At 46.2% G+C, this 22,043-nt stretch overlaps 1 protein-coding gene across 1 annotated transcript; it reads right to left on the bottom strand.

Moving 5' to 3' along the window:
* Nucleotides 1–4,101: 4,101 nt before the first annotated feature.
* CTH (cystathionine gamma-lyase) lies at nucleotides 4,102–19,388 on the bottom strand. The gene is made up of 12 exons (XM_085231658.1): nucleotides 19,147–19,388; nucleotides 16,159–16,240; nucleotides 15,577–15,672; nucleotides 13,447–13,556; nucleotides 11,872–12,003; nucleotides 10,102–10,159; nucleotides 9,107–9,184; nucleotides 8,299–8,451; nucleotides 7,944–8,065; nucleotides 6,857–6,909; nucleotides 4,897–5,035; nucleotides 4,102–4,273 (listed from the first exon to the last, which is right to left on the bottom strand). The coding sequence occupies exons 1-12, from the start codon at nucleotides 19,294–19,296 to the stop codon at nucleotides 4,247–4,249; spliced, it is 1,200 nt and encodes a 399-aa protein (XP_085087784.1). The 5' UTR covers nucleotides 19,297–19,388; the 3' UTR covers nucleotides 4,102–4,246.
* Between the last annotated feature and the right edge of the window lie 2,655 nt (nucleotides 19,389–22,043).

Raw genomic sequence — 22,043 nt, 5'->3', positions numbered from 1 at the left:
TCCTGGCTGCAGACGACAGTCTGAACACTGTGCTGCTGGGACTTGAATAAATATTGCTGCTGCCAGAAGCACATCGCATTCTTAATAGGTAGAATGCAGCTCTGACCTGGATTTACAACCTGGCATAGGGAGCAAAGGTGCCCCATTTCTCAGAGAACCTCTCATCTGCATTTTCTTGTGCTCCTCAGAAAATTAAAGATTTTGGATCCAACAAAGAGTTCGGAAATACACTTTAAAAAATTTCCATAGTTTTAATAACTGCAGTCTTGAGAAAGATGCAGATCTTCCCATTCAGGAGGTCTGGTAATTTACAAACCAGCCAAGGAGCTGCAGTGCTGCGGGGACACAGCCCAGGAGGAAACCAACCCGAGTCCTTCTCTTCAGCTGCTTCAGTAATTCTAGATAGCAAAGCAGATGCGCAACTGTAGACTTTTTATGAGCAGCTTGTTCATCGCTCCACATTCACTCTACATTTCTATTGGCCCAAGCTATTAAAAGAATGAGAGGAAATGGCAGAATCCTCTCTGATTTCAGAAGGCTATAAATGTCCCTGGTCATCACTTCATAGAATGGCCTGGGTTGCAAAGGCCCACAGTGCTCATCCAGTCCCAACCCCCTGCTGTGTGCAGGTCGCCAACCAGCAGCCCAGGCTGCCCAGAGCCACATCCAGCCTGGCCTTGGATGCCTGCAGGGATGGGGCATCCACAGCCTCCTTGGGCAGCCTGTTCCAGTTTCAGTTCTTTCATATTCACTCTCTCAAGGACCACACTTCTGCAGGCGAATGAATGCTTGCTGCTGATAGATCAGGTACTCTATCCCTCACACTTGACTTCCTTCCACTCTGAACACTGCCACAGCATTGCAGGGTTCCACGCAATGGGATGGGGACGCAGCTCCAATCCCACGCTCACCCCGAGCAGCACCTGAGCCCACTGAGCTCAGGGTCCCTCAGCTGGTGCCTGTGGTGTGGGTTTGCTGAGCTGCGGCCGAGCAACAGCCTCCTGCTGCCATCCCATGCTGCACAACCTTTGAGCAGGACATGGGAGGATGTTTACCCAAAGGGAGCTGACAAAAAGAAGTGAAAATGGCACTTGTAAGTCAGCCGCCACGCGCGACAGAGGGTAAAATAATGATGAAGCGCTTCTTGGCCTCATACTCATTCTAGTGCTCCCCAAAGGCAGGGCTGCAGCGATGAGCAAGCTGTGCTAACGCAGGACTGCAGTCGCCTTGCTGGAGCAAACGCCCATGGCAGCAGTGAGCATGCAGGATGCTGCATGGCAGCCCTGTGCCTGCCCCGACCTGCAGCGCTGTGTGCAAGGGGTCGGTGGGGCTGCCAGGGCCTGCACTCACTGAGCAGCATCATCGAGATGGAAAGTATGCACTTGACGTTTTCTACATATATTAGTTTATATAATTCTGACAAATAGCAGATTTCAATTACGGCAACTTTCCTGTAAGTAAAAGCTTGGAGTTTCTAAGAACTGTTCTGAGTAATGTGCTGCGGCTCTTGGCTGCGCTGCGGCTGGAAAACAAAAAAGCCCTCCATCAAAACACTGCAAATATGACAGCGGCCAAAAAGCACTAAAAGAGGTCAAGTTTGGGGAATCCGGGGCTGGGAGGGAGTACAGGAGCTGTGGGCTCCTCTCCCTGCCCCAGCACTGAATGCTGTGCAGGAGCACGGGCAGCAGGGCAGGACAGGTCCCCCTGGAGCACCTCGTATGGCTCACTTCGCTCCTAATGCCATTAGGCCATTCTGCAGCGCTCGTCTCCTCTGCCCAGATGCTCTCTAATTGTCCTTGTTCCTAGGGCCAAGCTCTATACAATCATTTTCTGGGGAGCAAATGTAATTTCTCTTCAGTAGGAGTGCAATCTGGGGCCCAACATAAAAGAAGAACTTTCCCTTGAAGTGTAATGCAATCTGAAGCCACATGTCCAAAATCTAATCAGAGGATGAAAGTCGCCCTTTTACCTTCAGAGAGAATGTTCTGTGAAACACTGGACAGACCACGATTCACCCACTGAAGTCCAGAGGGAGCCCTGCTGGAGCGTTTGTTAGACACCCTCACTTATTTTGCCTGTCTCAAAGCATTCTCATTTGCTGACAGTATCCCACCGTTATCACGTTTATCGCTTACCTGGTCTCAGCACTTGCACCAGGTTCTGTGTCATTTACAGTGCCAGGAGTAATTTATTCTGAGACAAACCCATTGCAGAAATTTCCACGGTGAAATACACGTGATGGTTTCCTCCATCCTCACCTCAGAGGCCTCAGAGCTGGCAGTTGGGAAGCTAATTATGTTCTCCAGTTTAAGCAGATGAGAAGAGGTAAAGATTCTACGACGGAGGCATTTGCAGGAGGGCTGGGGAAAGGCCCTGGCTGGCCAGTGGCATCGGCAGACTGCAGCCATGAGAACATTGGCACACAGAGCACAGCCCGTGCCAGGCTCCACCTGGGGGCACCTCAACACTTCTTTTTTTAAATATATATGAAAGACAGCCAAAGAAACACTGTTGTCTCCATACTGTGACCACTTCTTGAGAAGCAAAAACCACTTCTGTGCAAGCCAGCCTCATGTCTTTTTCAGTTACGGCGTCATGAAAAGAAAAAAGAAGGGGAGTGCTTGCTCTCCTCGTCACTGCCAAAGCACAACAACATAGAGCAAAAGGAAAAGAGTGAATAATCCACCACAGCTGTATCTTCTGTCTTCCAGGTACCGAAGCAGATCAATACTTACAAAGCTGTACCCATAGTTACATATAAAAAGAATTATTTGCTCAAGTCCTTCCCTTGAAATTAATGTCATAATGTCAAATAATGCTTTTATGCTTAGGGTCAAATATAGGTGTATCCTGACAGCTCAGTAGCAATTTTATCCTGCAAAAGTCAATGGACAGCTATCTGCGATGTCTCACTCTCCTTCCAGACAGGTTAGCTGAGAATGAATCATAATTAACACTTGTAGGGCTAAGACGCAAATGAATGTGTTTCATCTAAACTTCTCGCTTTTGAACAGCTGATGAGAGAGAAGTCATCAAGCAGCATTTCCTATCAGCTCCCATTAGGAAAATGAAAGAGAAGAAAAAGCACAGCCCAGGCCTGGCTGAGAAAGCTGGCTCAGAAAGCTGGTGGGTCTGAGCCTAGTGTGGATGCTGCCAAAGGCCACAGCAGCAGCTCCATGCAGCACAGCCCTCATCTGCAAATAGGTGCCCTTCTGTGAGTCGCTCTCCTACCCAAAGGAAAGCACTGCAGTTAGCATGGTAAGCTGTTACACATCACAATTCCTATTTCTTGACAAAATAACCACAGCACTCATCAGTCCCAACCCCCTGCTGTGTGCAGGTCGCCAACCAGCAGCCCAGGCTGCCCAGAGCCACATCCAGCCTGGCCTTGAATGCCTGCAGGGATGGGGCATCCACAGCCTCCTTGGGCAGCCTGTTCCAGTGTCCATCAATGATGTCATTTTCCTTTAAAAGAATTTAAACGGATGGAGGGTCACTTTATCAATTGATCCAGAATGCAAGCAGCGTATCCAAATATCACAACAAGAATGTCAGAGAGATTCAAAGTGTATTTTAATCAGAACGATCCTAATTCTAAAAACTAAATATTAGCACAATTAGATTTATTTTATTATTTTTTTTAAGTCAGAGAATCACCTTTATAAAGTTACCACTGTTTACCAGGTATTGAATTTTGCTTCAGTATTTCATACAATCTCATGAGGTGAAAAATTACTAATCCAGATTTCAAAAGCTCATTAAAAAAAAATATCTAAATGTTATCAGCAATATTGAGGTTAAACTCTTGGATTAGAAGAGATGAGAAGAACACAATTTTGCATCCCAAAGAGAAGAAACAAATCACACTGAGCTAAACCCCTAAAGCATTAGTAAGGCAAATCAGAAACATCCATCTCCCTAGAGAGAAAATCATGATAATATTCCTGAGTGTGTCTCATGGCTGCTCTCAAACACAAGTTACTGACCCAGCAATCCCAAAGACAGAGGATTACAGCACAGCAGAAATGGACACACAGAACAGCACAGGATTCATATCAATGTGCGCAGCAGTGTACAACCAGAATAGCATGGCACTACAAAGTGACAACTCCCCAGAAATCCAGAGTTTGATTGAATAGATTTCAGTTCTCAAAGGTACAGCAAAGAAAAATGTTAGCAATTTGATTTTCTGCATCATCTTCTTTAGATGCTTCAACATCTAACTTCCAACTTCAGGTTTCAGTTGTCATTTCAGAGCTTTAGGGTCTGGGACCTACAACGAGGAGAAATGTGAGATAATTAGGCTGTGCACCTACATTGACCAGGCACCTTTTTTTTTTTTTTTTTTTTTTAATTCTTTTGCATAAGTAGGATACATTTAAACACTAGATTTTCTTCATCAGCTGTGCTGGCACATAGAAACATGTAGTTTCCGATGCTAATTGCTACAGGCAGTCCATACCACCAATTAGAGAAAAATAATACTTTCCTGTCTGTACAGCACATCAAACTGCTATACATCTCCTACAACTGGTGCAGAATTCACACTCGCTTTTTACTCCCCCAGTGCCACCATGCTCTCTGACACATGACATGACAAACTGGAAGTGCAAGCACTCCTGCCAAGCACTCCGACGACTAATGGGTCTCCATTCAGGCTGACTCAAGCTGCTGCAAATGTTTACATGCGCTCCATAAAGTACATTTCTGAGTAACTTCAAAGTCAAGTGAAGCAAGAATTATGAGGAGACAGTTGCTAGTTGCATCACTTCATTAACTTATTCCTGAGGCTCGGGATAGACGATAGAAGAGTTCACACATGATTAGTGACAAAGGCAGAGGACTAGAGAGCAAATCCTTTTTAGAGTGATGGCACTAAGTTCACAACCAACTTACTGCAGCTTTCAGAGCTTGATCTAGGTCTTCCAGTAAATCTTCTTCATCTTCCAAACCAATCGACAGGCGAATTAATGTATCACTGATTCCAAGAGCTTCTCTATCTTCTTTAGGCACTGAAGCATGAGTCATGACAGCCCTGCAAGAAAAAGAAAAAAAGCAGATTTGTTTCTAAGATACGTTATTTTTACTGGGAAAAAATCAAGGAAATTGACCACCTGCCAGCATTCCCTGTAGTTCCAGGAAGACTTTACACCTTTTACATGCCACCTGCTGGATAACCATAGACCGAAACATTTTGTCATAAGTTGACCTTATGTCAACCATGGTGAAGGCAGTGGCTTCCATCTCCCAGAACGTCAGGGCAGCGCTTCCAAAGAACAGTGAGTAAGAAGTGGAGACTTAATAATCTGGAACTGCAATTGAGAAGAACTTTCTCTCTTCCTTCCAGACCTATGTTAAAGTTTCTGGTAAGCAGTACCTAAAAGCTCTATTTTAAGCATGTGGGAAAAGGTTTACATGTACCACCTCCAGCATGAAGTCCCCTGATGTGTGTTTTTCACTTCTGGTTCCTCAGATCACCTGACACACTGTGCCATGCAAGTGGAAGAGCACTCTTCCCAGCTATGAAGGAAGCTAAGAAGCTGCTTTTCCTATATGCTCAGCTACTGATATCCAGTACTTGGCAATTACCTTTTGACTGCTTAAGTGTTTAAAGATGCACACTTATTCTAAAATGAGAAACTGAAATGACTTAACAGATCTTTAGTCCTAACTTCCCATGCATTTTTTTGATGAGCAAATCAGACCTCAATAAAACAGTTTAATTACAGAAGAATCCTACTAGTAACCTTTAACCTAGCAGTACTACTAAAATCCCTCCCAAGTCTGCCTGGCATGCAGACAGGCTCGGTTCAGAGCAGTGTACTGAACGTGCCCTCTTGTGTAAGCAACTAGAATGGCAGTGTAGACAAATCCACTCAATTCTACTTATTCTAAATCACCCTGACTCCTTGGAATCGTTACCATAATATCAAATGGTGGCTAAGTCTCCCAACTAAAACACAAAGTGAGGAAAGTATCAGCAGTAGTATTGCTGAAAGCAGTGTAAAGGTGTTGCTAAAATGCACAGTGCTTCTGGAATGATTCGCTCAGCAGAGCCAAGAGCTAGTAGGAAATTCCAGCCGTGGCCAGTGGCACCTTAGAGTGGTTTTGAGGAAATGGAAAAGCAAATGTTGATGAATATGCTTGGATATTTGCTTAAAATGCAGGTCCAGCTAGAGCCAGGAGAGCCAGTCGAGTAGACAGGTGCACAGCACTCGGAGCCATCTCTGCAGTCACTGCACCTCCCCAGCACTGCCCTGGGGCAGCTCCCATGGGCAGCTCCCACTACTTCTTCTCTCTCCACAGTGCATTCAGGAGAGCCTACTGAATGCAAGTGGGCAGTGCCATTTCGCACAGGTGCAGAGACCACAAGTGCAGAACAGTTTAGCTTTGACAGGACAGAGACATGTACACTATTTAAACCACACGCCCTTTTTCCTCCCCTTTTGACACGTTTGCTGTTGAGATTTTTGTAACAGGTGATTCTGGAAGAATCTCACAGCAGAAAAGAGCTGCAGCTGCACCCAACAGATGGGTGACCAACGTCCAGAGCCTGGGCAGGGAGGTGGAACCTCCAGGTCTCAACCCCAGCGCTTGCAGCAATGAAGACATCTGCACAGCCAAAGGTCTGCACACCCAGCTCACACCAGTCTACCTTCCTATTTTCACAGAAGTCATTCATTTCTGGAGAAGTCACTGGTTTTTGTGTTACACAACACGCTATTCCTGGATGACAATTGTATGCAATCCATCTTAGCTTTGTATACGAGAACATTTTAGAACTCTCACAAAAATAGTTCGGGAATTTTGTTACTCTGCAGCTTTTTTAGCATTGTTAAGATGAAGAATGACTTACGGAAGCTCTGCTAAGCTTTCATATCCTCCCAGGCTCTCAGCCAGCGTGAACACCTACAGGGAAACAGTAAACAGAAGTTAACACAGAAAGCTTAAGTTTATGAATGCTTAGAAGTAGACAGCAAAAGTAAAAGGAACTTCCATTTTTAGTACTTGTCATTTTTCCCTAGGGTTTTCGACAGTAACTTCTGTATTTTAAGAAGTATTAGCTATAATAAAGAAGAAAATGACTCTTAGTAGTTAAGAGCCATTAAGATTTGAAACAGACTTCACTTTGAAACAGCTCTGAAGAACTGCAGATGCAAAACTGAAATATGCCCATGCTGAGCAAACGTAACTCAGGATTAGTCCCTTGTGGCACAGCACAGCCAGCAGAGCAGGAGAGAAGATAAACAACATTAGGGCACAGAGCCTGCCTGGGCACCAAGAGCTTTCATTCTGCTCTGAGGAAGGGCAGAGCAGGCTGCCTCAACAAAGCCAAACTCACATCCAAAAAACTTCAGTTAAGGTTTAAGTGAAGATAACCTGCCCTTACAGATTCTTCTTCCACCACCAGCACCACACATCTATTTTCACATGTAACACCTAGGTTTTCCAAGCTGCCAGATGGCAAATTTGATGGTGGGGAGCAGGGATGGAAATTAAGATTCTTCCCATAAGGCTGCACTGGTTTTTCTACTCATTCCTTGTGTCTGAAGGTTCATTTAGCATTTTGAAAAACAGCCTGACAAGTGCTTTGAAATATAACAATAGTATTGCACCAGCCACCCTGCCTTCAAACACTGGAGCCAATTACAAAAGGCCAGCTCTTGGTTAGAAGCAGCACCTGGGCTAACCTGGAGATGTTACATCACATTGTGTAAACAGACACCTCAAATGAGCTGAAATATCCTTTTCTTCCCTCTCATTAGTGTCTAATTTATGCGCAATCTATTATTTAGAGATGGCTACACCCAAAATAAATTACGAGCTTTAACAGTACAGAGGAAGACTCTCCCTGCCCCAAGAAAAAACCCTTGCTTCCATCATCACGTTCAGAAGGACAGATTCAGTTCACTTTGAGGTAGAGTGTATTTACCATCATTTACCTTTATGCTCTTCAGAAAGATGGTAGCATGTTTGAGATTTCCTTTAATGTAAAACGACAGCATCCCAGGACAGCCAGTGCACTGCCGCTTGACCAGCTCGTGCTGAGGGTGGGAAGGCAATCCTGAAATACGAAGGAGCTGCTGTCAGTTAATTACCATCGCATCAAAGAGTACAGCAGCTCACCCTGAGCTACATCAAATATCCCTCTGACGGGAAGGAATGCGAAGCCCATTGCCAAGACACCTAACCACGAGTCATCAGACGTGAAGGCTGCACGAGTGGCACGTAGCAGTGCAGCACCCAAACCCTGCCTCGCTCCAGGACACGACCTGCTCTGCAGTCCTGCCAACCTACCAGGGTAAACGACTTTCTCCACTCGGGGATTTGACTCAAGGAATCGACCCACAGCCAAAGCATTGTGGAAGTGTTGGTTCATCCGCAGCTGCAGAGTCTTCAAACCCCGGTTGCACAGGTAGCAGTCAAAGGGAGATGGAATGGCTCCCAGAGCTGTGGGAATTGAAACACAAAACCACACATGAAACAAAGAGGGGTTTTGTTGTTGCTTTTCTGTTTGTTTCTTTGTTTCAGTGAAATTTCCCAAAGTTCTTAAGATACGACAAGACACGAGTAAAGACGTCTGATGTGATCTGCTGCTCTCGTTCCACACACATGGGAAGCCAATTAGTGAGATAAAATAACACACTGAAGACTTGTGCACGGAGTTTATTAGGTACAGTGTACCTTTACTCCTTCTGTAGTAGAGAGGACACTGCATAGAAATTTATTCATTACAATTAAGAGGCAGTCAAATCATTAAAACTCACATCAGATGATAGTTTTTTTAAAAAATCAAATACAGTTTTAGCATGAATTAGACAAACTTAACTAAATATGTTGAGGCTTGCAAACCTTTTTGTGAGTGAAGTCAGGTAAATCTAGGAAAAGTCTAAGCTCTTTCTGCCACAGACTTAAGCCTAACCTGAAGTGAGACCTGGCAAAGAGCCATGCCCCGTGTAACTGCAGGCACTGCACATTGGAGCTGCTCTGCATCTGATGCTTTCCAGATGTGCCACATACTTGTGTGCATGCATATGCTTCGTAGCACCAGCTGGTACATCAGAATACAATGCATTTAAAGTTATTTCCTATAGTTACTACTTACAGCCTTGTAAGAATTTGAGCCTTTCGTACAGATCATCACGATTTACTGAAACGAGCCCCATTACAACATCGCTGTGCCCTAAAAACGCAAGAACAGAAGAACAAAGTTAGCCTCTTTATCTACCCTGGGGTTCTCCACAAACCCTCTCTTTTCCCAGTCTTGGTGCTAAGACAGTCCCATCTTGGCAATACACTGGATTCCTTCTCACTGCTACAGCTGCCCTTGCTGTGCTGTCACATGGAACACAAGCAGGTTTCCACGTGATCTGAAGTGAGGGTCAGCAACACGCTCTGATGCACACCGTGCTCGTACCCCAGGTCCCACAGCCTGCTGCAGTGAGCTGACAAGAAGCAGGACTTCGTTCAGCCATCAGCGAGCTCCCACCGAGCAGCAGCCAAGCAGAAAACTTCCACTTCAGTCTGCACCACCAGCAGACACGTGCTCACAGCACAGCTGTTACAGCTGGGCTACCTCTTACTCTGGATTGTTTGGGAAACAACACAGCAAATGTGCTTCTGAACAGGCTCCAGCACTGTCACGTAAAACCTGCCTTGAACTTTGGTATCATTTCCAGCAGCTATCTCATACTGAAGGCTCACTTTTGGTTTTATGGCTCAGTGCGTGTGCACGGTGCATTTCCAAAAGCCACTTTTGGCCTCTCCTTGCTCAAGAGTGTTCCATTTGGGACACTGTCAGACCAGCTGAGCTTGGCAAGAGCCCAAGTTCGAAAAAAAGACTCTGATCTTGTGGATTTGTTCTTCTCATTAAAGCAAACCATCTGGACTCCATCACAGTGCAAACTGTGTTTGCACAACGTCGCTTGTTGGTGCTAATAGCAACAGCTACTACCTATGGATTTATCCATGGCAAAAGGGAGCTTCAAAGCATCCGTGAGACATGGAAGTGGTACAAGAGATGAGAGCAGAAAGGCTCTCCAGTAACTTTTAAATGGCTTTTACATAACAGCCTGAGTTGTGTTGAACCCAGGCACTCACCGTTCATGTACTTGGTTGCAGAATACATACAGATGTCAGCTCCCAGGGACAAAGGACGCTAAAAAAAAAAAAAATGAGACAAATCTGAATGAAACAAGTGTGTCTTACCTACTCCACAAGTTCATACTTATGAAAGAAAAACCAGTTGTGTTGCTTAGCTGAGGCAGGGCTAAGCAATGCTGCCTTACGCCTGTCTCCTTAGAAAAGGAAGGCCTCCACGCTAAGCAGAGATCTTCTCAGTTCTCCAGAAACCCACATTGCTGCTACTGCACTGCAAGGACTGCTGAACACCTGAGGAAAGCACAAAAGGTGCTGTTTGCCAAGTCTCCCTTCCCTGGTGTGCTCAGCTTTCTGCCCAGGAGCTTCGTTCAGGCCAGAGGCAAACCAAGACTACACTGGGCAAGAAGTTATGAACTTTTTTTTTCCATCAGTGCCTAAGTAAAGGACTTTATATGTATAATATAAACAGATTATAAAGACTGGAGAGTACTAATACATTAAAAGGGGACACAGCAAGCAGATTTAGAATAAAAGAGTGCTGCTGTCAGCTTAAGCACGTAAGTCTACTGCAGGAACATGGATAATGTGCATTCCCATTGCACAGCCAAGAGAACGGTAGCATAAACACCAGTGCCTTTTATACTCAATATTACTATATAAATCACTGTAAAATTACGATTTTCTTAGTATGCTCAGGAGTCTGGAGGAGTTTAAAGACATTACCTATTATGCTTACTGGGCTTAATCATTACTGACTCTCTCTGAGGACCAATCCAATAAAATATACATTAACTAGCTTACATACACAGATGCTGACTTTTCTCCTTTCACACACATCTTTCAACAGTAAAATAAATAAAAGGATAAGAAACTAAAATCTTTGGTATATGCAAGACAAGCTGAAGAGCTGCTCTAGCTAAGCATTAACACCTCCTGTAGAGCTCTCTTAATTTATAATGATCTCAGTGTCCTTAATAAAAAATAAAGACACTGTCCTTACTTGCACTCAAAAAGTTCTCTGTAGACCTAAAATATGAGAGATTTGTTTGATCTCCAGGGAAATACATGAAGATACTTCTAGCCCATGTTAAGATGAACAAGACTTGGAAGTTCATTATTTAGAAGCAGTTTTAGAGTTTTAAAATTGCCTTTACTTCCTGCATTCTAGTTATAAAAGCAGAAAAGTTGTACAAGTTGTCCAAGGTAAAAAATAAAAATAAAAAAATCACAAACCTAAGCCATCTGTTCATCAGAATATTGATGTAAAAGTTAACTTTAACACCTGAAAGACACAGTTAAAATCTTCTGCTTCATTTAACCCTTCTCTCCACTTCCTTTTTGGAATATCAAATGGTTCAAAACAGATCCTAAGCAGCGTATGCAAAAGAATTGGTAGAAAAAAGGCAAAGATGGAAAACAGTCCATTTTTGAATAGGCCTATTAGGGTTCCCATCAGCTAGATCCACAAAACACAAGACATACGAATGACAGAGAAGCCTTCCTCCCAGTGGCTCAACTTACTTTCTTACTTTTTGCATAAGCACGTTTACTCAACCTGTGAGCTACGTTGCTTTTGTTGGTGTCATACTGGTATACAGCTAGCTATAAAATATTCTGCATGCCATCTCTGCTAAATCATAAAGAAGTAGTGCATTGCTTGTATTTAGAGGCAATTTTACAGTACTGTGTCAAAACCACAGTTCCCCATCAAAAAGGCATCTTTGAAGACACTGAAACGCTGGGGTAATTACAAAGAAAGCGAGCACTTACCTGGAAACATGCAGACATAAAACTGTTGTCTACTGCCAGCAGAATATCTTTGTGCTTATGGACCAAGTCAGCACAGCCCTGAATATCAATGACCTTCAGTGTGGGGTTTGTGGGCGTTTCAATCCAAACAAGCTGTAGTAACACAACACTGCAAAACGTCATCTACAGTGCTGGTGACAAGACATGCACTACACAGTGCCAAAAGCAAACCTTTCCCATCTTTTATGCATTTTTTAAAGGTACCCATCTAAAAACCTACCAGAGCAGGAATAGCCAGGCTTCTGTCTTCACAAATAAACACAAGGTACTGTTACCACCATTTAACATCACCATCTGTATCATATGGGACAATTTTACTGCTATCAGTTCCACCATCACAAATAGTATGTATTTACTTTAAGAAGCAATTCAGAAGTTGTCAGTGCTTTTAAAGGTTATCTTGTGGAGTATCAGCTCCTGATGCAGGTTTGCGGAGTGAAAATCAGGTGTGACTACTAAAGATGATTTAATGACTTAATGATTTAGCAGAGGGTTGTTAGAGTTAGGTAGTATGGTTAGGTTGTGGTTGGACTTGATGATCTTGATGATCCTTTCTATGATTCGAAGAAAGGTGGGACTTCTTGGGAGAGACAGCATCCTCCCCTAGGACAACTGGCACGTGAGAAGAGCATCAAACCGTCTGGAAATGTAAGTGTTTTGCATCTGAAGAATGCCTGACACAACCAGAAGAAAACCTTCAAGCCCAAGAGAAACTGTTACTGTTCCAAAGCACTGCTTATCCATTTTCATATCATGCTTACAATGGCACTAACTACTCCCCCTCCCCAAAGAAGAAAAAAAGCTATCTAGACTTTGAACAGTAACACAGGTGTTGGACAAGGCTTCTTTCTCCTCCTCAATAGGAGAAGACAACACATTTCTCTGAACAAACCCTTATTGCTTAGGGATGTTCTCCTATTTCTAATCTTAAAGCACTTGGAAATTGTCCGATTTTTCAATGCTTCCTGGAGACTTCAGAAAGTAAAAGTCCAGGCACTGCATTTGTTTTACTTTATACAGTAAATAAAAGCCCATCATAGGGCCAGTTACAATCCCTGCACTGTCAGCCTAGGAAACAGGCAGACACTCAAGGCTCAAATGAGAATGCTCATGGGTCACAACGGACAGGCAGACCAACCACCAACTGCTATCACGGGCAACTTGGGGAAAGCTAGTTGAAGTTACTGCCAATTAAACAACTTTCCTCCCCACTGTCCAAAGGGCAACTTCTCTCCTTCGTGTGATGGAGCACCTGCTGCATGATCTTGGTGTTCCCTCTGCTGTTTCCTACTGTTTTTCCCCTCCTCTCTCCCCCCACTGCCTTTGCTCTCAGAGGCACCGCTGACCTCAGTGCCAGGCTCAGCTCTGCACTGTGATGGTCCCATTGCAGCTGTGCCCCGACCCCTTCCCACAGAGACCATTCCTGAGCCTTTCCAACACCAAAACCTTTTCATGTACACCCCATCCAGCAGTAGCATCAATAAAGTTATTTAAGGACATTAAGCAGGTAAGCTCAGCAATTTCTCTCTCCCGTACCTTAGTCTCAGGTGTAATTGCAGCTTCCAGGCATTTCAATTTTGTACAGTCCACAAAAATTACTTTTAAACCCATTTTCACAGCTATTTGCTGGAAGTATCTGTTTGTACCTTTAGAAAAGGAAAAGACAGAGACACAGAGTGAAACAACTTTATCAAGTTTCCTTCACTGATCTCCAGCCTCTTGTTTGCACCCACGGAAGTCAAGACTTCACACTTCCATGCTGTACACTACAAATGGCAGATCACTACATTGTAACTTCTAAGAATTCTGAAGATTGCTGTGTTTTTAAACATCATGGAAAAGTAATCCCCACCACGGGAAGGTGGAATCACACAAATTAAGAAGCACTTCCATTTAGCAGCTGCTTTTTTCCAGTTGGAAAATGAAACAAACGAAGCGCTTTGGCTGCAGCCCAAAACATGCATCCATGGTCAGCCTTGAGCTCCTGCCTCCTCCCACTGAACCTCACTCCCCTAGAACACACTGTATGCAGTATTTCTGCCTTTTGCTCCTCTTCTGCTGTGTCAAACAATGGATTTGCATTGCAGAGTTCAGTCACATAAACACACAGCAGACTGTGACCTACAGCCCCATTTAGTTTGCCCGCTTCTCACTTTTCTCCCAGCGCTTTGCTACGCGCTGTTCCAGTCTTTATATCACCTTTCCTCCACCCCAGTTACAGTAACTTTTTTCTACCTCGCACATTCAAGGTCTTCCTTCTATTTAACAAGCCTAATCAAAAACCTGGGAGAAGAATCAAGAGGAAGCTGCTGTTTTCTCATACTTCCATTGAATAATAATGCAGTAAGGAACAGAATACAGAGATTCCTCCTTCTTGTCTTCAAAGCTTTTGAGCAAAGAGCTTAAGGCAGGAAAAAGCACCAACTACCCGATCACAGAACCATTCTGGTTGGAAAAGCCCTCTCAGCTCCCCAGCCCACCCCCAGCCCACCCCCCCATGCCCACATCCCTCAGTTCCACATCCCCACGGCTCCAAACACCCAGGGATGTTGACCCCACACCCCCACCCCCTGGGCAGACTGGATGGTGTTGCAGCTCAAACATTGCCCTCAGCCTGCCCAGATCCCTCTGTATGACATTCCCACCCTCAGACAGACCGTTAAACAATAGACATACAACATATTGACTGCTTGGGTTAAAAATTAATTCACTGGGTCTTCTGCCAAGGTTATTTAACATTTATTCACTTACGACAAGACGGCAGCTGCCGTCTTGTCATAGCAGCACAGGATTTGCAGGACTTGATTCTATCCAAACACTGCATGAGTGATTTCGTTTTTCCAGAAAGTACTTGTATTTCTACAATAAACTATTTGTATTTCTACAGTAAACTATACCCTGTATTCTCTCATATTGTTGGAAGCTTATTCAAGCATAGGAAATTGTCACACGGGCTGCAAATTCCACAAACACAACCCACAGAGAAGACCTGCAGCAGTCTTACACACTCTTAATAATAGTGCACTGCATCAACCCTTTGATACATACACATTTTTAGCATTTTTCTTACAACCCTGATTACTACAAGCTCAGTTGATCTAGCACACACAGAACTTCTATCCTAATCAAGGATTCTTACAAAACTCAGGCCCAAACTAGAGCTACAACATTAAGAAAAGCTAGCAGAGAAGGTATCTGGAGCAAAAAGCTTATGCACGTTCACAGCCTAATAGTGGACTGCATTCAGAAGACACAGCCAGAGTAGATACAAAACTGGGTGTTCAGGGAAGACAACAGTACAGTTTTCTGAAACAGTCCAGCCTGAACACTGGTTGGTACAGGGTCAAGCCCAGGAAAGGAACGGCATAAAAAAGCAAGCTGGAAAGCTGTGCAGTGTTGGACTGCCAATAAGTCTGTGCAAAGCTAGGATATCACTATTTTCCCCTCACTGTAGCATACATTACTAGCTAGTGAAGCATTCACACTGTGCAGCAGTCTTTCAATGTCTGAATTTCTAACACCAAACTCGGAGAGGAGAATTCTGTCTTCTCATGAAGTGAAAGGGTTTTGAAGAAAAGTGATTTCAATCCAGAAAGTTCACGAGAAACGCCAATAGATACATTTAATCAGGAACGACGATCAAAAACACACTTGCATCTTACTTACCTCCATAGACATCATCCATACAGATAATTGTATCTCCTGCCTTTAATAGGTGAGTAATATTCAAAGTAGCAGCTAAGCCAGAAGCATAGGCCAAAGCTAAAAAAGAAAAGAGGGGCAGAGAGATCATATTTTAATAAGATACAAACCTGTCAAACTTGCCTTTGCTTTCTTTACTTCGCTTCTGAAGTGAACCTGTTGTATCACCCTCACCTGTGCTGCCTCCCTCTCTAAGCAGCTTCACTGGAAGTATACAAGGTGTGACCCTCCATGAGCATTGCAGCAGCTGCTGCCCAGCTCACCCTCACATCACCACACTCAGTGCTGCAATACAAGGATGAGTTCATAACAGGAGATGTGTTAGGCACTAAACAAAGTAAGAAGCAAAGGCTTTGTACAAGGACTAGAGATTGAGCTGGGCTGCCCTGGGGGAGAAATGCAGAGCAGCTCTGCCCATTGCTAGCCATCACTAGCCACTGCTGCTGGCAGCCCACTGTCCTCATCTCCCCAGGTTACAGCTACTGCAACCACCATCACAAGATGCACATGCTGCCAACCTGCTCAAGGAAAGCACAAATTGCTTACAGTATTTCGCTCCATCCAGCACAGCCACAGCCTTCTCCAGGCAGGTTCGGGTAGGGTTTCCACACCGGCTGTAATCATAACCCTGTCATGAAGGGAAGAAACAAATTTAACTTCAGAGGAAGCAGTGAGAATGCTCTGACAGTAACATTTCTGGATTTCTTAACAGGTTGTCACTCTTGGCACCGAGGTCACACACTCACCTTCTCCAGTGACAGTGGGCTGCCTTTCTGGCTGGGCCAAGCTGTTCACCCAACATCCAACTGGGTTCCATCCTTCCTACGCTGTGAGTTCCTACTTGCTGTTAAACCCCCACAAGCCATGACAAGACATTTTCTTGAGCTTTACCTGAATTTAGACAGTGCAGACTTTCACAGAATCATAGCACCACAGAACTGTTTAAGTTGGAACAACCCTTTAAAAGCCATCTGGTCCCACTCCCTCTCAACAAACAGGGACACCCACAGCTCCGTAGGTGCTCAGATTCCATCCCCTGACCTTGGGTGTCTGCAGGGATGGGGCACCATTGCCTTTCTGGGATCCCGTGCCAGTGCCTCACCCCCCTTAGCGTAAAGAACTTCTTCCTTATATCCAATCTAAATCTCTTCTAGTGTGACACCACTTCCCCTTGTCCTATCACAACAGACCCTGCTCACGAGACTGTCCCCCTCCTTCTTACAGCCCCTTGAGATACTGAAAAGATACTGACACAGTTTGTGCTGTGACCCTGGAGCAAGAAGCTCACAGTGCTTTACAGCTCAGAGCTGTGAGACCACAGCACGTTTAAGTGTCAGACAATTTAAACTAAAGCTTTAATTCATTAAAATCTAGGCCGCTGCTGATTGGCTAAAACACAGCCTGTATCCCAAGGAGTGAAGAACAAATTCCCTATTCTTTGAAGAATCTTTGTTCTAGACAGCAACACTGCTCTCTGATTAACTGCCTTGTTGTAGCAATTATCCAAGCAGATGCTAATTACATTGTTTTGAGTTGATGAACCTGAAAGCAAATTATTCACCCCAAACTGCACTGGGATGCCTAGGGCCCAGCCCAATGCAAGGACAAGCACCCTCCGCTCCGGTGACTCCACAGGAAGCAGCCTGTGCCTGTCAGACCCAAAATTGTGTAGTCTGAGCTTGATCACATACCCATGAAATAACACTGGAACGACAACTTGTGATCACCTGAGCGGCTGCCAGAAATGCTTATGTACTCAAGACCAGAAATGAAATGACTCCAAAGTGTCTTCCAAGCCTGTGATGGACATCCCTCACCTGAGGATGGTTCCTAGAAGAACACCAGGGGAGGGCCCGTGCCTATCCAGGTTCTCCTGTTTTTCATAGATACCCACCTCTGGCCACTTCTGGAGAGAAGGTCCTGTTGGGACACAGCTCCTACCAGAGTGGCACACCTTATCTCCACAATGCTCTGCTGGAAGAATGCAATAGGGCACCAACAAGTGCCTATCTGCACCAGATACAAAGTTCTCAGAAGCTCAAATGTTTCCCTGGCACGTGACCATGCCAAGGTCTACCTTTCTGCACAACAGCTTTATATGAATAATGACCAAAAAATCAACAACAACAAGAACATGCACATGTGCCGCAACGTCCCAGGAATCTGGAGGACCATCTTGGGATTTGCATGCCTACAGGAATTCTGTTTAATGACAATCTCATCACGTTCAGGAATCTCACTGAGCTTCCTGCAGGACCGCCGTGGCATCGACACACAGCACTGCATGACTTCCCCGTGACCTTCAGCACCTACTCTTAACTACCCAAAGTGCTGCTCTTCCCAAGTGATTCCACACAGCATCAGAGATCACAAGGCAAATTCCAACTGCCAAGCAGCAAAGTGTAACATCCTGCCCTGAGATCTGGAAGAAACGCTGCTTTGTGAGCTGCACATCGGTGTTACTTCCCTCACACACGCATTGTGGCCATCAGAAACCTCACAACAGAATCACAGAACGGCCAGGGTTGGAAGGCACCCCAAGGATCATGCATCTCCAACCCCCGCCACATGCAGGGTCACCAACCTCCACATTTAATACAAGGTCCCATCCAACCTGGCCTTGAACGCCTCCAGGGATGGACGGGGCATCCACAGCCTCTCTGGGAAGCTGTTCCAGCACCTCACCACTCTCTCTGTAAAGAATTTCCCCTGACATCCAACCTAAATCTCCCCTCCCTCAACTTCAAACCATTTCCCGTTGTCCTGCTGTTATCTCCCCTTTCCAAGAGCTGACTCCCCTCCTGTCTGTAGGCTCCCTTTAGGTACTGAAGGCTGCAATGAGGTCACCCCGCAGCTTCTCTTCTCCAGGCTGAACAAGCCCAGCTCCCTCAGCCTGTCTTCATAGAGGAGCTGCTCCAGTCCCCTGACCATCTTCGTGGCTCTCCTCTGGACCCTCTCCAACAGCTCCCTGTCTTTCTTGTTCTGGGGGCTCCAGACCCGGACACAGTACTCCACAAAGTACAACCGTTCAGTGTAAACGCTGACGGTGCTTTATAAAATGCAATGGAATATTTACTTGATCTGGAAGGCCAACGGAAGTGGCCTCTTACAAAATCTGGGCAAACGAGCAAGTACTCTGCTCGGGTCTAATGGCAAAGTTGAATGTGGTATCACAGAGTTCAAGAGAGCTGCACAAAGCATCCACGAGATGTGCGAAAGGCACGTGGCACGGCGCGATGCACATCACGGCACCTTTTATCTCAGCGGCTCCTCGGTGACACACGGGCTAAGCCAGGATGTCCCACACGCCGGCCGCACGCTGACCGCGCGCAGCGGATCCCCGCTCCCGGCTCCCACCCCGCAGCTGGCGGCGCCGAGCCCGGCAGGGGGCGGCCGGTCCGTCCCGGCACGGCTGATGAAATCGCCCTCTCCGAGCCCAGCGCAGCGCTCTCCGCCCGCAGACCCCGCCGGGGAGCGCGGTCCGGATCAACCCGGAGCCGCGTTCCGACCCCGCGCGGCCCCGCCCGCACTCACCGCGTGCTCGCCGGGCGCCTGCTGCTTGAACGTGGTGGAGAGCGAGACCGGCGGCACCAAGGCGCCCGAACGCCACTGCTCGGGCTCCTGGCCGGCGTGGATGGCCTGAGTGCCGAAGTGCGCGAAGGGCCGCAGGTAACCTCGCTCCATGGCCGCGATCCGACTGCAGCCGCTCCGGCCCCGCGCAGCCGCCCAGCTCTTCACGGCCGCGGCTCCGCCCGGAGGCACGGCGCGGGAGGGGCGTCGCCGCCGCCCCCCATTGGCTCCGAGCCGTCGGGCAGCGCCTTCACCGCGGGGCGGGGCGGCGGAGTTGGGCCGGGCTCGGGTCGGGGCTGGCCGCCGTGCGGCGGGGCTGGGAGCAGCGGGTGCGAAGGACTGCGGCTGTACGAGTGTGCGCTTGAAACGCAGAACGAGCTGCGCGTTTCCTCAGGTCCTCTTTTGTTTCCAGCGCGGTTTGCGCCGGACCAGGAGGAACAAGCTGAAGCCTGAGCGCCGTGCTGGAGCTGCTCCGTGTGCTGCGCTGGGCACGTGGCAGGGCCACACAGCAGCACCCAGCTCCTGCACGGCCTCGTGTGCACAGCGTGACAGGAAAGTCACCAAAAAAGCCATTTCAGAAGTGCCACCATAAAATACTACTGCTCTGTGGGCCTAATACAGCAGTTTGCGTCTTGAGTATTGTGTCCTGGTCTGGAGCCCCCAGAACAAGAAAAACAGGGAGCTGTTGGAGAGGGTCCAGAGGAGCCATCAGGGGACGGAGCACCTCCCTACTAAGACAGGCTGAGGGAGCTGGGCTTGTTCAGCCTGGAGAAAAGAAGGCTGCGAGGTGAGCTCATTGCAGCCTTCATTACCTAAAGGGAGCCTACAAACAGGAGGGGAATCAACTCTTGGAAAGGGTTGATAACAGCAGGACAACGGGAAATGGTTTGAAGTTGAGAGAGGGGAGATTTAGGTTGGATGTCAGAGGGAAGTTCTTTGCTGTGAGAGTGGTGAGGTGCTGGAACAGCTGCCCAGAGAGGCTGTGGATCCCCGTCCATCCCTGTAGGTGTTCAAGGCCAGGTTGGATGGGGCCCTGGGCAGCCTGGGCTGCTGTGAAATATGGAGGTTGGTGGCCCTGCATGTGGCAGGGGGTGCTGGAGTTTCATCATCCTTGGGGTTCCTTCCAACCCGGGCCATTCTGTGATTGAGGATGGAAAATGACAGGCATGTGGGTGAAAACATTGCCCACATTCCTCACATAGCACTGCGTGCAATAGAGGACAGCCCTACCGAGGGGCCGGGGACCACGAGGGAATGGCAGCACTGCACAGCCCCAGCGCATCGGCTGATGTGCCCAGCTGAGCTCACACAGCCCAGAACACAGTGCTTCGGGTTAAAGACAGCTTCTATTACACTCCAACCTGGACTCAAAATAATTTTTATAAAAATTGAGGCAAATTGAGCCTTTTGTGGCCGTTGTTGGAGCATGCTGTGCTGCTGGCATACAGCTCTTGGGTGTTCTTGCATTCACAGACCCTCATCCTCCTATCCCCCATCGGTGGCTGAAGCACTTTGCTGAGTAAGTACATAAAGGAACTCTGTGGATGGATCAGTCTCATGGATTAGCCTGAGAAACATGAGAAAAGCGCTCCTGCTTTTCTTTCTTTTTAGCAGGAAGATGCAGGCAGTTCCGAGGTGCTTCAGGACAGCACTCTTTACAAGTTCAGGTGTTACTGTTAGACTTACAGCTAGAAGAAATGCATGCAGACACCTACAGTATGCCATTGTCACTTGCTGCCTACCTTTGGGTTTTGAAAAAATATTGCCTTAGCTTTTTACACCTTCCTATTTTTTGACCAGTTTCTTTATATACTACACAAGCTGGCATTGTTCCTAGAGGAACATAGCCATGAGAAATTACATCTCTGTTATTTATATCCTGCTTGAGATTTTCATAAGTGAAGGTTCCATAGGTTCACAGTGTAGAAAATGAGTTCTGCAGTCACAGTATCTGATCCTATTACTTTTATCTGGCTTGCTTGGAAGAGAGCAAATTAAGTGATTTGGGAAGATAGAGAATATAAACAAGCCAAAGTCAAGTTGTTAAACAAACAAACATTCTCAAGGGTTTCTAAGTACATTCCCAGTGAGGGAGGACATCTGGATTCACTACCAACTCCATTTTCCACAGAGCAGTTTCCATCAGTAATGCATTCATTATTTTTCTGGACTGAATAAGGGACTCCATAATAAGCTGGTAAACAGTGACTTCATGCCTCTGCCTACCCTTAGCTGGCCTTCAGTAATTAGAAATGCAACCTGAAGCTTCCAACGCTTAGGAGGCACCAGCCAAAAGCTGAGCTAGCACACCTCCCCCACAAGAACAACTATATGTGCAAACAGCCCCTTGTGCTGCACTGGAGAATAGAGGAGAGACGTCAGAATTGCCAACAGCAATCACATAACAGCACCAACAGCATCAGCCTCTCAAATCCTGTCTGTAAACGGATTTTAATTTCCTCTAAGAGTAAGGAAAGCCAGACAAATCTCAAGTAAAGAACAGTGGACCATAGAATGAAGTGATATGTTTATTTATGTAAAATTCCTTGTTAGAATTATAAATAGCCATGCCAGAAGCAGCTGTGCTGTCACTGACGACACAGGTACAGAAATCACATTTCATAGTTCTTATCTCCTTCTAGAATTATTCTGAGTCACTTAATATGATGCAAACTGAGTAAAGAAAGAAGGCATCCAAAAAGGTAGGCTGTTTATCGCTGCAGATCTAACCTCTCTGACAACTTGCAGGTTGCCTTCCCTGGAATCACTGGTAAAAACTGCAGTCTTCCTGGAATTCAATACATCATCATTTTCTAAATGATTCATTGCACTATTGTAAGTGCTTGCAGAACTGATGCTGA

This window comes from Meleagris gallopavo, chromosome 10 (genome assembly GCF_905368555.1).
Source record: "Meleagris gallopavo chromosome 10, MGAL_WU_HG_1.1, whole genome shotgun sequence".
Classification (NCBI taxonomy): Eukaryota; Metazoa; Chordata; class Aves; order Galliformes; family Phasianidae; genus Meleagris; species Meleagris gallopavo.
The sequence above is the reverse complement of the archived record's forward strand: the minus strand, read 5'-3'. Positions and strand labels throughout refer to the sequence as shown.